Source organism: Lepisosteus platostomus, chromosome 4, assembly GCF_059453375.1.
Source record: "Lepisosteus platostomus isolate fLepPlt1 chromosome 4, fLepPlt1.hap1, whole genome shotgun sequence".
Taxonomy (NCBI): Eukaryota; Metazoa; Chordata; class Actinopteri; order Semionotiformes; family Lepisosteidae; genus Lepisosteus; species Lepisosteus platostomus.
In genome coordinates, this window is record NC_142614.1 from 41,585,803 (window position 1) to 41,601,666 (window position 15,864).

The following is a 15,864-nucleotide window of genomic DNA, read 5'->3' on the forward strand; positions in this document are numbered from 1 at the left end:
CAACTATTGGACAGTTTCACAGTAAATCTCATGACTAGTTACTATGGTCTGACAACAAATAATATTCAAAAAAATATTCAGATATCCTAAACTTATTACCAGTTGAGTTGACTGTAATAGCTTTTTTGGTATCTTATTGACTTGTAGGTGTAGGTGGAAGGTGTAACATGTAACTCATGGTCTTTTGAAATTAAAATAAAAAACATACAATTTTAAAGTAAACGGCAAGTTTTTGATTAGTGAAATATGAAAGATGGAAAGAAAGAAAGGCAAGGTGCTGTAACAAACCTTTGACACAGCACTGAGATCTGCTTTGTGAAATGTTCAATGGGATTTGAAGAGGATGTGATCATTAGCCATCTGCTCAGCAAAATTAAGTGGCTGTACTAAGTAGGATACTGCATTCTCTACAAATCTTTTTTGTTGTTGTTTTTGAATGGCTGTGAAATGGCTGGATGAGTGTTTGTTTTCTTTGACAGATCCCGCAAAAAAAAAATGAAAATAGATAAGATATCAGATTTTGCAAGTGTACAGTAAAAGTAGGGGAAATGTGTAATATGGGATTTGTGGGAGTACAAGGGAGTAACCATAAAGTCTTTTCAAGTGCCCCACGAGAAATGCATTTTTAGAAAAGTTAAACTTTTCATTGGTACCAACATGGGGGATTGCTTTTCAATATCTGAGAGAAAACAGGGATTTTCAGGATATGATCCACTCAGTATGGGCTATAAGGTCTAAATTAAGCTCAGAACTCATTGTACCATTATGATGATTTCAAGCACTGTTGCAGAACACTTGAAGCTATTGGATGCTGTAGCCAAGATGTGAAGGTAAATGTTTGTCTTGGTTACTGGAGGGTGAAATGTGTTAAAAATATCCCTGTGTTGTTTTTGCCATTCCAAATATTAGAGCGTTAAATATTCAAAATGTTCCTTTCCATTGGTGAGACCACACATATAAAATATATCCAAATCAGAATGTACAAAACTGTAGCTAACATCTGCATTTGTATAAAATAAAGTAATAATATTAAGAAGATACTCCTGGTTTTGGAGAGTTTTATTTGCACATTTCTAAGCACAACTCATTTATCTGACTGTACATTTAGCTTTTTGAAAATGTACTAAGTTCAAGTTCAAGTTTATTGTCATTATACTCATACACAGGTATGGTATAATGAAATGCTATTTAGCTAGCTCTCAGACGGTAAGTAGTACAAAAAAACAACAATACAATTGTATAAGAAAAGAAAGACAGAGACAATGGGCAATGTGCAAAAACAACAACAGGTAACAGGTAACGTGCAAAACAACATCAGTTGTACAAAATCATACATCAAGAGAATGAAATCGTAGCCTTCTTCAGCTGTCTTAGGAAGTATAGGTGCTGTTGCACTTTCTTAATCAGAGAGGTGGTGTTGAGAGACCATGTGAGGTCCTCGGTGATATGGACACCAAGGAATTTGAAGTTACTGACCCTTTCCACTTCATTCCTGTTGAGGTGGATAGGGCCATGACCGTTATGCAGTTTTCTGAAATCAACGATCAGCTCCTTGGTTTTGCTGATGTTGAGGGTGAGGTTGTTGTCTTCACACCATGTTGTAAGGAGATTGACCTCCTCCCTGTAGGCCCTCTCATCATTGTCTTCGATCAGACCTACAACTGTGGTGTTATCGGCAAACTTGATGATGATGGAGTTGGTGTTAAGTTTGGCATTACAGTCGTGGGTGTAGAGGGAGTAAAGCACTGAACTAACCACACAACCCTGGGGGACCCCAGTTTTCAGAGTTGGTGTGCCGGAGGTGTGGTTTCCAAGCCTGACAGCCAGGGGTCTGCCTGTCCAGAATCCAGTTGCAGAGGGTGGTGTCAAGACTCAGTGCACTGGGTCTCTTGACTAATTTATCTGTAATGATGGTGTTAAAAGCTGAGCTTAAGTTGATGAATAGTAGTCTTGCTTATGTGTTCTTTTTATCCAGATGGGATAGGGCAGTGTGTATGGCAATGGAGATTGTGTCATCTGTGGATCTGTTGGGCCGGTAGGCGAATTGGTAAGGGTCCAGTGTGTCTGGAATGGTGTCCTTAATGTGCCCCATGACCAGCCTCTGGAAGCACTTCATGATAACAGGAGTTAGTGCCACCGGGTGATAGTCATTAAGGCATGTCACTGTGTTTTTCTTAGGCGGGGGTATTAGATCTAGATATCAATATAAATTCTATGAGGTTTCATTTAAATACCAATGTTAAACACAATGAAATGTTAACAATGTTAAAACAATTCTTCAGACCTAAAGGATTTTGCTTATAAATGTGTCGTTGAACAAGAGAACAATATTTATCCCATAGAGCAAAACAATGGAGGCTTGAGGTGCCAAGTACATCCTTAGTACAACAGTGGATCATACAGAGCTGGCTAATGGCATCAGCTTCTTTTTCTCATGTTTCTATTTAGCAAGAGCTGGCCCACCTTAAAACTGCCTGCTTGTTTTGACTGTCTTGGGAAGCTGGGTATCTCCTGACAGAAACAGCTGGGAGATCACTGGCTTGTAGCCATGCACATGGCAATTAAGGCTACGACACTAGACGTGCTTGGAAGAGAAATAATACTCTTCTGGGTTCAGGAATAAAAAAAGTGTAAAAGTATACTACAACGTGTACTTATGTATATTGGAATTGCTGTTATAGCAGGTACTATGCCTATGGAATGAAGCCACACTCCTAGAGCAACAAAAGAAATGCCATGGCACAAGGAAACATTAAGGTCATTTGATCCTTTTGTGGAATTTTCAGTGGAAACATATGAATGGTACTGTGCTTTTCTGTGTCAAAGTACATACCATCTTTTTTTCTTTGCAACATTTACCATCGTCATTAAGATCACATATCACTGTAAGAAGAGTAGTAATGGTATTAGTAATTGAATAAATCCATTTCTCATTTTATCTGATATGATGATCAAAATCAAGTGGAGATGAATTATTAGTATTTACATTTTTGGGTTGTGTTTAGTAATTTGTATATCACATTAGTATGAAAATATCCAAATTACCACTAGGTAAAACAACTGGAGCAGCACCTCATTAACATTACAGTTCAATAAAGAAATAAAAATGTCTCTACATGCTAAAAAGCCCTTATTAGACTTATAATAATAATAATAATGTATTCTCAGAAAATTGTCATGGATTTCTCAGAACAAGGTAATTTCTTTCATTAAAAAAATGGAAAGTTTTCTGTTGTACGACTTTTTTTTTCTTCCCGAGTTATGGGAGAAATGTCCATATTTTAGATGAAAGGATGGTAGAATGGATACAGGCCAAAAAGCAAAAAGAGCAAGAAAAACAAAATACAATAAGAAGTTCTAGAATTTTTTTTGATTCTATTTTAATTGATATGATTTAATGCAATTTTATTTTTATTTTTTAGTTTAATCTGTAAACTACTGTATGCAATCATGCACACCCCCACAGTCCAATAAATAACTTTGAAACCTACAGTATCTAGTCAGAGAATGGAGAAAATGTCCCTTGCTGCATTCGAGGAAACTTGGCTAGATAACATCAGTAAACAAGGCCTCGATAAAACCTAGATGTCTTAATATTAAAACTTTTTTAAGACAAGAACAATCTATTAAAAACACAACCAGGGAGTTCCTTCTGCTGGTATAAAACTACAGGTGAAACACTTGAAGAATGTGTACAAATAAGGAACAGTGGTACTAAATGAGTTCACTTTATAAAATATATTGGGGATAGATTAAAGGTAATAGGTCTTGCTTCTTCCAATTTATAGGTTATTCTTTTGTAAGAGATAATCATTCTGTAAGGTTTAACTTTTTTTTCCATGTGTAATACCTAATGGAAAGTAGAAGAGATCTAGTCAATAACTTCAGATACTACTGATGAAGTACTCATATATTTGTATCCTGCAGTATCATACTAGGAAGATGCATATATGTGATATACAACAGATGTGACAAAGATTAAATGATAGCAGGTTAATGTACAGTATGTAATTGACATTATGGATTTAAGTTAAATTCAGATGTTAATGTGTACAGTAAATTCCTTTACTGAAAAAAAGAGTTTTTATGCTTTGCCCCGTTCCTTAGCCGGAGTGGGAAGTGCCTGAGACCTTAACTGACTTAAAGGAGATTGTCTCCTTGCTGCTTCTTCCTCCTGGCCTCATTTAGTTACACTGGATTGATTGTTGTCGAGGGTTACTCTGTTGCCGTGGACGATGTCTGACTGTATGCAGCTCACGCTAGCTCTTTGTAGGATTGGTTTTTATACGGTAAGATGTAAAGCTCTCATAAAATAGAAGTGAGGTGTGTGTGCGTACGTTTCAGAAATATATTTGCTGTATGTCCCTCAGTGAATTGTGTTGTTTTGTCGTTTTAAATCACATTGTAAAAACGGCACTTTGTCAATGAAAGGGCTTGTACTTCCCTTTTCCATAACATGTGTTTACATCTTATTAAGGTGGAACGGCACTTTTGCATGTTACTCTCGTCTTGGTTTAAAAAATAACTGCATGTTTTTGTGTGTGAAAAATGAGTGCTGTAAATAATTTATTTATTTTATTTACACTTTTATGTGCTGTATATTTATTTGAAAAACATTTATCCCCTTTAACTTGTTTTCTTTTCAAGAAAAAAAGCTTTTCTTGCTCTAAGTAATTAGGATATTTTTAATAATACACTTTCATTTTCTGTTTCCAATCAAAAGATAAAACATCTATTGTTTTTTTCTTAATTCAATTAAACATTTATCAGTATTTAGAAGTAAAATAATAGAACCTCGTTTATAAGATACGATGTCACCTTAAAAATGAAAGACTATGTTTCAAGGAGTGGGAAAACACTTCGTATTCTGTGAGCAGACGGCAGGTGGTTACAAAGTCCATTTTGTAATCTATGCTACCGTGTTATATAGGTCAGGAGGTTTATGAAAAACGCTTTTTGTTTCTGTTGTTTGCTAAAAATCTTTCTCTTGTTTTAACCACAGCCTGTTTATTCCACATTTCTGCTCTAGCATTCTAACACAATTCTGTTAGTGAAGTGATATTATGGCTCCTGCTACAGTGTATTTGGCAGTGACTACAAAACATAACATATTTGGGATTCTGACATACTGTAACTGTGAATAACAATCACTTGGTGAATCCCCTTATCTTACCTGCATCTAGTAGTGTTTCTGGGGTGCTTGCTAGCTAGTGTGAACCTAACAAATCTGACTCATCCCTTAAGTACTGCATGGATCACCCTTCCCATTTTGTCATTTCATTAATTTCATTTCATTTTACAAGAGAGTACACTTCAAAACCAGAATTAGATGAGTAGTGAAGGTACGTTTTAAATATAACAAATGCATTGTTTTACAAATAGAATGAGTCTGAGTCTCTGATAAATTGCATCTGGTTCATGGCTGTGGACACATTGCTAGGATTACACATTTACTTGTGGAGCAGACAGAGGTATGTTTTAGGTACATTTTATAGTGCACGTCTATTTACTGTAGGGTTAACAAAGCTGTTAAGTTTGAGAACAGGTTCTGATAAAAAAATATTATTAGGGTATTTAATTTTACAGTTCATATTGTGAAGGAAACTTGTTATAAATGTTCTGTTACTGTTTTATGCTTTTGTAGCATTACTACAAAGGATACACAGGAAATTTTTTTTCCTTTTATAGCACATTTTAGATACAATATTTGAATAAAAGAGACATATGTTAATATAAATAGATTCTATACATTAGAAGGGGAGTGAGAGAGATGTTGCAACCCATACGATTGCCCTTCCTAAATTGTACCCAAATGTTTTTTAAGAAAAAAATATTGGAAAAAATAATTGTTTTGTCTACAGCAGAATGCAAACCAGGACCCTTAAAGGAATCTATTGCCCTACTAGCTATTAAGTTATTTTCCTACAGCCTTTAAGGCGTAATGACTATGTGGCATGTAAAACACAAGATAGGTTACAGGAATGAGAGGAGACCATTTGGCCATCTAGCTCATTTAGTTGCCAGTAACTAGGTAAATTGAGTTCCTCATTTGGCTGTTTCATGAAAGAAAAAGATAAACTGAGTAGCTTGTTCCCTCAGTTTTAAATGCATTTCTCCTTAGTTTCCATTGTGTTCCATTGGAATGCTTGCTGTTTCTGGAGAATCACCTTAAAAGATGAAAATATTCTTAAGGATTGAGTTACAGTTCAACAGTTATAAGTCAGTTATATTTGTGTACCAGAAATGCAGATGTGCTTAATTTTCCTGAAGTACGGCACTTTCAATCTGGATTTGTTATTTTGACATTGGATTAATTTTATTATAATCTGGGAAGACGTTCAGTTGTGGTATTTATAAACTTCACGATTTTTAGTAGGACATTTGCAGTGAAACTTTTTTCTTCTGGTTTCTTGCCTCTTTTGGAGACTCTGGCTGTCATCTTAGCTACATTGTGTATTTTTCATCACTCTCAATGTCACAAGGAACTGATTGGAGTGAGGATGGTGGCTGTCAGCTGACTGTATTCAACTTGGCAAAGACTTACAGTTCATCACATTTACAAGGTAATGATTACTATTATTTTTGTTTATAGCTGTTGGATGACCTCTGCAGAAATAACACTGTGCACCCTCTATAGAAAAAAGTTATAAATCCATTATACAGAAAATGAAATGACAAAATATAAAGGTGGTCCATGCAGTACATTATGGGTTACAGAGACATAAGATATGTAAAAAATCTCTAGATGATGTTGAAGCTACAAAGGGATTTTGATCCACAAAATACTTCTTTTCCACGTTATGAGAGGAAAACTTTAGGGGGAAGAATAGTCTAACACTGTTCTTAATACATTTGGATGATAGCTTGGGCTCTCTACTTTCAAACTCACACCCAGTTCTCAACTCACTGAACTTGATCAGTTTTCTGGCTTCAGGATCACATACAGTATAGTATAACCCACCAGCACACATATGATTTTAGCAGGGAACCCCATAACCCTTTTATATTATGACCCTATGTATTTTTTATTCTTTACAATGTGCACTAAACCATTACTGTGGAGTTTAGAAAGTCCCTCACAACAGTACTATTGATATATTTATTTTTCCTAATGAAGAGTTATAGTATTTAAGGGAGTGCCTTTAACTGCTTCCTCTGACACCAGGTCACTAAAATACCTGTCACGGCCAGTGCAATTAAAGCCTGAAATTGATGACAGCAAAGCCATATTTATGAATTTTTGCTGATTTTCATTCTAGCCCTTGAAACTGATATGATGTTAAGCAGTGTGAGAATAACAGCAAAAAATAACATTGAAATCCTGTAATGTACATATTCCCCTAGTAGTAGAAAAAGTGTGAATAACCCCTGGTGGATTTCTTTATTGATATCAATGATGAAGAATCATAGTGTGTTCTGCCTTGTTAATTTTGCTGGAGTTATATCTGGTTTTGATATTTCTGTACAGACAGCCCGTGTCAAATGCTCACAATTCAAAAACAGTCAACTGGCAGCTTTACGGGTTTATGAGTTTGTTCTTAGGGGAATAGCTTACACTATATGTTGTTGGGATTTACTGTATGTGGCCTGGTAAATGTAACTATTGCACATTTTTTTCTATGATCAAGTTTATAATCAAGGATGTTGAAATAATTTGTTCACATGATAAGTGCATCTTGTGAAATGTGTGTCGAGCGTGTACTGTTTCTGCATTACGTAGATGTATTGTCTACTAATGAACATATTGATTGTGAAGATTGGATTTTCCTGCAATTAAAAAAATGACTTACACTTTTAAATGACTGACTTTAAAGCAGTCTTCAATACCCTAATTTATTGCAACATAGTACAACTTGAAATGAAATTGGAGAGTACTGTGTACTCTTAAAAACAGCTGGCAAGTGCTGTATACAAGTGTGTTACATTCTGTTGTAAATCTTAAAGCAGGAACACTCATTCTAAATAGCATGTTCTCTATAATTGTGACCAAACAACTTCACAGAGTTTAATTTTCTTTAATATTCTAGAACTAATAGTCACTATTCAGCACTTATAGAAGTTATTTGTGATCTTATTTAGAAAAAATACTCCTGCATTCCATTTCAAGCCAGAACATGTTTGGTTTCTGCCTTGGAATAAATTGTGGTCTCTGTGGTTGCACACTTATACCATATGTTATTATGCATACTGATTTCATTTCAAGAAACGAATCATGAACTTAAGAAATCACATACATTTTTCATTATAATTCAGGAGAGCTTTTAATTTTTCCTGTTTCTAAATTATTGCCTGGTGTGCAATGTCAGGTACTATGCTGTAGATAAGCACAAAGTGGGCTTTCTCAGTGCTTCATATCAGTAGAAATTGTTTCAATTTTTTTCTCTTTTTTTAGTCTTGATGCCAGCTCAAAAAGTCGATGATTATCTGGTAACTGTCTTTCGATTAATATTTCTTTATTGTTCCTGACTTCAGACATTAAATTACAGTAGGTGATTCTTTCCCTTTAAAAAAATCTACATACAAATTTGAATTCAGATTTTTAATCTTTTGTCCATCTTTTGATGTAGCTGTTCTCTGTTTTTTTACTTGTAGTAGACACCTGCTCTATATGATGTATTACATACTATGTTTCATATTTAAACTGGAGTTTGTCATGGGACATCTTGAAGTTAAAAATCACTAATCACATCTGTGTTGTGCTGTGCTGATAGCCTTTTTTCCTAAACTAAGTATTTGAGTCTAAACATAGACACTGTGTTGCATATAGCATTATATAAAAAGCTTAACCTTGTTTATATTGCCCACACAATACATACTAGAAACAGAAGGAATGTCTTCTTAAGGATATTACTGTATGTATCTTTTTAAAGAGTTTTTGCTTCCTGATCAGGGGAAATTTGACCTAAATATTAAAACATGCAAGATACATAATCGCTCTGAGTCTGTAATGTGTCTTGAGATATAAATAGTTGCTGCTGCAAATGCTGTATAATGGATGTTTGGTACAAGGCGTTTGTCCTGCTCATTAAGTCTTTTCAGGTCTTTAATTGCTGTGGCAATGATGTGTAAAATTGCAGTTTAGGATTTCTATCTTTAGCATTTCCATTCTGACATTTGGAAAACTTGTGCATTTGTTGTGTTTCCCCTCTTTTTTAAAAAGGCCATTGAACATTGTGCTTTATGCATCATTATTTAACCTGTTTATGTTCTCATGTGATGAATGGATAAATCAGTGTTTTCTGATACAGCTGACTGACTTCCTGTGCTAGTAGTTAGCCTAGCTGTCCAGGGCAAGAATTATTTTAAACAGCAGAGAATGAAAGCAGTTGAATGGTTTTTGCTTCAAAAAAGAAATTATTCCCAGTAATGCACTGTAGGCCAACAAAGATTGTTTTTACAGTTTGTATTATGTCTAACACAATCCTTGATTGTGTCAAGAAAATGACAACGGGAAACCAGTATAGTGAAACACTGCTCACAGAATTCAGCAGATTTGCAATATATGATGATTGCACGAATAGTTTAGATTCCAGCTGTTGTAGAGCTATTGGTTTGCAGAAGAATCAATCATTCAGAGAAATACTTATTTTAATGATGAGTACCATTGATGACAGAAACTATTAAAACCAGTCAGTAACTATAGAAGTTCAATAACGTTTTATCCATTTGAGCAGCAGCATTCATACCTCTACCTTCTCCCCTGGCACCAGGGGTGGGGTTCTCAGCGCAGAGCAGCTTTTTAGCCATGGTGAGACCAGCCACACAGATCTGTTCCTATTGCTTTGAGAGACCAAGAGACCATTTAAAAAGAATACTAGATGAGAGTGAGGCATATCATTGTTTAAAATAGTGAATGATGAAGAGGAAGCCAGTTCCCAAAACACATATGATAAATTTGTCTGTGATTACTGAACCAGGGGTATTGGAAATCTTTTTGCAGTAGTCATGATGTTGCCACTAAAGGACAGGCTTGTTCTAAGAATGCAAACTGATTCTGTTTCTGAAAAGGTTTCTTCTCTAACAGGATGTTTTAAACTACAGCCTTTGGTTTGTGCTTTTAGACTAAAGGAACTACAGTGGTGTGAAAAAGTGTTTGCTTCCCTTCCTGATTTCTTATTTTTTTGCATGTTTGTCACACTGCAATGTTTCAGATCATCAAACAAATTGAAATATTAGACAAAAATAACAAACGTAAACACAAAATGCAGTTTTTAAATGAAGGTTTTTATTATTAAGGGAAAAACAAAATCTAAACCTACATGGCCCTGTGTGAAAAAGTGATTGCCACCTAAACCTAATAACTGGTTGGGCCACCCTTAGCAGCAACAACTGCAATCAAGCGTTTGCGATAACTGGCAATGAGTCTTTTACAGCGCTGTGGAGGAATTTTGGCCCACTCATCTTTGCAGAATTGTTGTAATTCAGCTACATTGGAGGGTTTTCGAGCCTTAACTGGTTTTTTAAGGTCATGCCACAACATCTCAATTGGATTCAGGTCAGGACTTTGAATAGGCCACTCCAAAGTCTTCATTTTGTTTTTCTTAAGCCATTCAGAGGTGGACTTGCTGGTGTGTTTTGGATCATTGTCCTGCTGCAGAACCCAAGTGCGCTTCAGCTTGAGGTCACGAACAGATGGCTGGACATTCTCCTTCAGGATTTTTTGGTAGACAGCAGAATTCATGGTTCCATTTACCACAGCAAGTCTTCCAGGTCCTGAAGCAGCAAAACAGCCCCAGACCATCACACTACCACCACCATATTTTACTGTTGGTATGATGTTCCTTTTCTGAAATGCTGTGTTACTTTTACGCCAGATGTAATGGGACACACCCCTTCCAAAAAGTTCAACTTTTGTCTCGTCAGTCCACAGAGTATTTTCCCAAAAGTCTTGGGGATCATCAAGATGTTTTCTGGCAAAACTGAGACGAGCCTTTATGTTCTTTTTGCTCATCAGTGGTTTTTGTCTTGGAACTGTGCCATGCAGGCCATTTTTCCCCAGTCTCTTTCTTATGGTGGTCATGAACACTGACCTTAACTGAGGCAAGAGAAGCCTACAGTTCTTTGGATGTTGTTGTGGGTTTTTTTGTGACCTCTTGGATGAGTCGTCGCTGCGCTCTTGGGGTAATTTTGGTCGGCCGGCCACTCCTGGGAAGGTTCACCACTTCCATGTTTTCGCCATTTGTGGATAATGGCTCTCACTGTGGTTCGCTGGAGTCCCAAAGCTTTAGAAATGGCTTTATAACCTTTTCCAGACTGATCAATCTCAATTACTATGTTTCTCATTTGCAGCATGATGTCTAGCTTTTGAGGATCTTTTGGTCTACTTCACTTTGTCAGGCAGGTCCTATTTAAGTGATTTCTTGATTGAGAACAGGTGTGGCAGTAATCAGGCCTGGGTGTGGCTAGAGAAATTGAACTCAGCTTTCCAAAGATGTGATAAACCACAGTTGATTTATGTTTTAACAGGGGGTCAATCATTTTTTCACACAGGGCCATGTAGGTTTGGATTTTGTTTTTCCCTTAATAATAAAAACCTTCATTTAAAAACTGCATTTTGTGTTTACTTTTGTTATCTTTGTCTAATATTTCAATTTGTTTGATGATCTGAAACATTGCAGTGTGACAAACATGCAAAAAAATAAGAAATCAGGAAGGGAAGCAAACACTTTTTCACACCACTGTAGTTCCTTTAGTCTAAAAGCACAATCCCAAAGGCTGTAGTTTAAAACATCCTGTTAGAGAAGAAACCTTTTCAGAAACAGAATCAGTTTGCATTCTTAGAACAAGCCTGTCCTTTAGTGGCAAACACTTTTTCACACCACTGTAGATGCTGGGTAGGGTTAGATGAAATTTTACTGTGTCTGAAACTTCTTTTCCTTAAGCTTACATACACCTGAGTGTACTGTATGTTCTTCTCCATCATGGTGCGTTATCTATTTATACTGACTGGTTTGCAATGTGGTTCTTCTTTCTTCCTAGCCAGATTTCTAAACTGATCAATCACGAGATTTTACTGAGCACCAAGCTGGGGGAACTGCTGATGTGTTCTTCCACTTTCTGGTCACGGATAGATGTGGTGCTGGAGAGGCAATTTTTGAGTGGCCACATCACTTGTGACACTTTCTTATTGTAAGTTTTACTATAAAGACTTGTCCTCTGGGTCACATATAAAATAAAGTTTACAAATTTGATTCCTTTGAAATAATATAATATGCCTTTTCTCTTTTAAAAGTGCAATTTTTGCACAGGTGTTGTCTTTTGAAATACGGAAACTGAAGTTTCAAACAGAGTCTTCAAATGTGTAGCCAGTGTTGTATGGGTGATGTGTCATACTGTTCCTTTAAACACAGGCCATAGTGAGAGTTGCAGGTAGACTGAGAGTTGCAGGTAGTCAATGATAATGATATACTGTATCTCAATTAATTTACCATCTTTAAAAGTTTAGGATTAAATACATATCCTAGTTTTCTTTGCATTATTTTCAGAGACGTTTGTCACAAAAACCACTTTGTAGTTTATACTTCCCTAGAGACTTTGTATTCGAGATCATGGAGAACAATTTTCAATTAATCTGTTAAGTGTAACCAACATATTCAATACTGGGACTGATACAGAAAATAGATTAAATCAATGTATGGTGGAGTATCACATTATTTCTGTATTGTTTTTAAATGGTTAGGGGGCATACCAGAAATAGAGTGCTTCTTTCCTGCTATTTCAAGGCATATTGACAAATACATTTGTGGTTAAGTAGATTACTGCCAATTATAACAAGTATGGTGTATGGTTCTCTGTTAATTTTCCAACCTGAAACACAATTCTTATTGTATCACTGATAGCAGATTTGACTATCAGTAACTTCTTAACCTAGTGACAGATTTCAGTTGTGTTTGACAATTAATGATTGTCTGATTTGACTGCAGGGTGAACAAGTTCACATTAGTGCTATAGCTATAGATGAACAATAGAAGTGATGTATGTCAAATTTTGTTACAGTTCTTGATATTTAATACCTTTCATTGTTCGACAGTTATTTTAAAACAATCTTTTTGTGTAGTTAAAATATTTTTTTTTACATTGAAATATTAAGTCTTAGCTTAAGTTGTACTTCTGACTTAAACAGGTGTCTGTAATCCTCAATAGTATTACTTGTGGTGTGGTGATAATTGCTTTCAGATTGCCATTGTCTTTATTTGGTTGTGTCTCACTGTTTATAGAAAAGTTGAAAATATGGATTTCTCATTGTTTAGGTATTAGAAGGTGTATTGCAATATATTTTAGTGTAAACCTAAGTTTGGTCTTAGTGGTAATAACTGGACTGGACACAAATCATGACATAAACATACAAACTCACACCAAGGCCAGTTTTCCCAGAAGCCGATGAACATACCTCTATGTCTTTGGACTGTGGGAGGAAATCAGAGCACATGGGGAGAGCATTCGAATGCCACGCAGATCGCATTCAAGGAATTAAATCCAAGGCTCAAGTTCTGCAATGCTAACCACTGTGCCATGTTGCTTCCCTTCACTGAAATTACTGTATAAAAATAAACATTGTTTTATCTGTTTATCCTTAAATCTTAAGCTGCTTAATAAAAGTGATAAATAATTAATAGTCACAGCATATTAACAATGTGTTCTTTATTCACCTGGATTAAGCGGTAAACACTTTGGGATTAGTTACTACATGTATTTAATGTTAAGAAATTATTAACTTTTCCCCCTTTTTTCTTATTTACCTTTTCATTTTAAGCAAACACATTATAACTAACTAGAGTGACCAAACTCACCTTTTGCCTGACACTTTAAGTTTATAGCTAACCAGTATTTGTACTGTAAGAAGTTTATGTATTACACAAGATATTTAAAGAGACCAGCAACAACTATCTGAAATGATTTTGATGCCTCTCAGAGCTGACACCTTGGGTTCAATTACTGTACCAGGGTGCTGTCTGCATGGAATATGTATGTTCTCCCTGTGTTCATGTGGGTTTCCCTCCAGGTGCTCTGGTTTCCTCGCACATTACAAATACATACTGGTAGGTTAATTGGCTTCTGGGAAAACTGGCCTTAATTTGTATGTGTGTGTTTGTGTGTGTCCTCCTATTAGAAGGGGGTATCATGGGCTTGTGCCCATTGCTTGCTGGGTTAGGCTCCCTATTGGCTCTTCTGCAGTGCTATATCGGATAAAGTGGTTAGAACATGGATAGATGAATGGATTCTGTAATTCTGGAGATTGATCGAAAAATATATTTTGTCATGTAAATGATATACCCAGATTATTTTCACATTGCAGTGACAACATGGACTTACAGTACATAACTAAGCCCTCAAAATGCACTGTTTTTTCAGAGAGCATACCCAACATCTTATTGACAGGTCTCTCTCCTGAGCCAAAAATAGCCCTTGGATTATCAACCCAATTAAGAACTCCCAGACTCAAAACAGCATTCCATTAGTGCTTCTCTACCACTGTAACACCCTTTCTGTTCCCAGGACCATCAATGACAATTTCCCCGATCTTAAAGGATGACCCCTCCACTGGCACTCTCTTTCCTGACTGCCGCATCATCTCACAACATTTACCACCCAATCTGTGCTAAACCTTCTTGTTCAGAGCTCCCTTGACTGCCTACAGCAACCATCCACACCAGAATCCACTGCATCACCTGCATATATACAATATATCCAATACTATGCACACTCAAGCCCCCCTGGACAATGCTGTGTCATTCAGATGACATCATGTATTTTTAGCAACCTCATTTACTGCCTCTCTGATGTAGTAGTGTGTTTAGAAAGACAAAGTACCCAGACATTTACATTGGTGAGAGAGGAGTAGGAATGACAGACTTCCACAGAACACAGTGAGGATCAAAGATCTCTCCAACCCGATAGTTCCCTATTTCACCTCTAATGGGAACGATCTCTCTAATCTTTCCATCTGCGTCCTCACAGAGGGTTTTCGGAACTCCTGTCACAGACATCCAAATCCAAAATTATCCCGAAACTTGGATCACACACCTCTTAATAACAGACTCATCTTCTTCTAATGCTCTCTATTCTTTTCACACCCCTCCTCCTCTTCTCCATGAGATTGGCCACTCATTCTATCCAGCTTCATGCCCATTTCCTCTCTACTCCCTCCCCTTCTTAACTATTCTTGTCTTTTGTTCTCCAATGTCTTGTTAATCTGCTACTTTCTACCCAACACCTGAAGAGGGCTTCACAGCCTTCACGTTGTTTCTTTTCATTACTGTACCTTTCATTATGGAAGGAACCTGTACCTGTTCAATTTCACATTTATATGAGAGGGTGAGAACTTGCAGGATTGTAAAATAAGCAGTGTAAAATAAAATTAACTATTTCTGAAGAATAAGACTAATCCACATGTGCAGAGCATATATATTAGTAGAAAAGAATTACTATACCAACAGAGTAGAGAACAATAGCAAAGAACATGACCTATGAGTTCACATTAGATTACATGACTACAGTACATAAACTAAGTGGTTCTGTACTGAAAATTCCCTGAAGATATTCCTGTAGGCTCATGTACTGATAAGCAATAACTTTCAGCAAGACAAAATCTCATCAAAGTACAAATGTTAGGATGTGAGGATAAAACATGTGCTCTGATGTTAGTATTTCAGTGAAGCCAAATTGAATGCCAGTGTTCTCCACAATACTTGAATTTGCTCTTTTTTTAATTTGTAACCTGTAATTATTTTATTCTCATGAAAGCACCCAATTTTAATGATTATTTAAATGTTTCTTTTGCAAATCTTGTGTGAATTTGTAAAAATGCTTCTCTGACATGAGTACCTGCAGGGTCATTTGTTATTTGACAAAATGAGTCAGTGC

At 36.2% G+C, this 15,864-nt stretch overlaps 1 protein-coding gene across 5 annotated transcripts in view; it reads left to right on the forward strand.

The window, feature by feature from the left end:
• The window catches only part of arl15a (ARF like GTPase 15a), a 228,333-nt gene that overhangs the window by 16,070 nt on the left and 196,399 nt on the right, over positions 1-15,864 (forward strand). For 2 of the 5 annotated variants that reach the window (XM_088629512.1, XM_088629511.1), the window contains exon 1: positions 4,161-4,289. The exons of 1 other annotated variant lie outside the window; for it this stretch is intronic. In XM_088629512.1, the coding sequence (XP_088485638.1) occupies positions 4,236-4,289 (54 nt within the window). In that variant the 5' untranslated portion in view covers positions 4,161-4,235. Of the gene's footprint in view, positions 1-4,160; positions 4,290-15,864 lie in introns of those variants that run through there. 2 more of the 5 variants (XR_015935956.1, XM_088629509.1) reach the window with 1 other exon arrangement.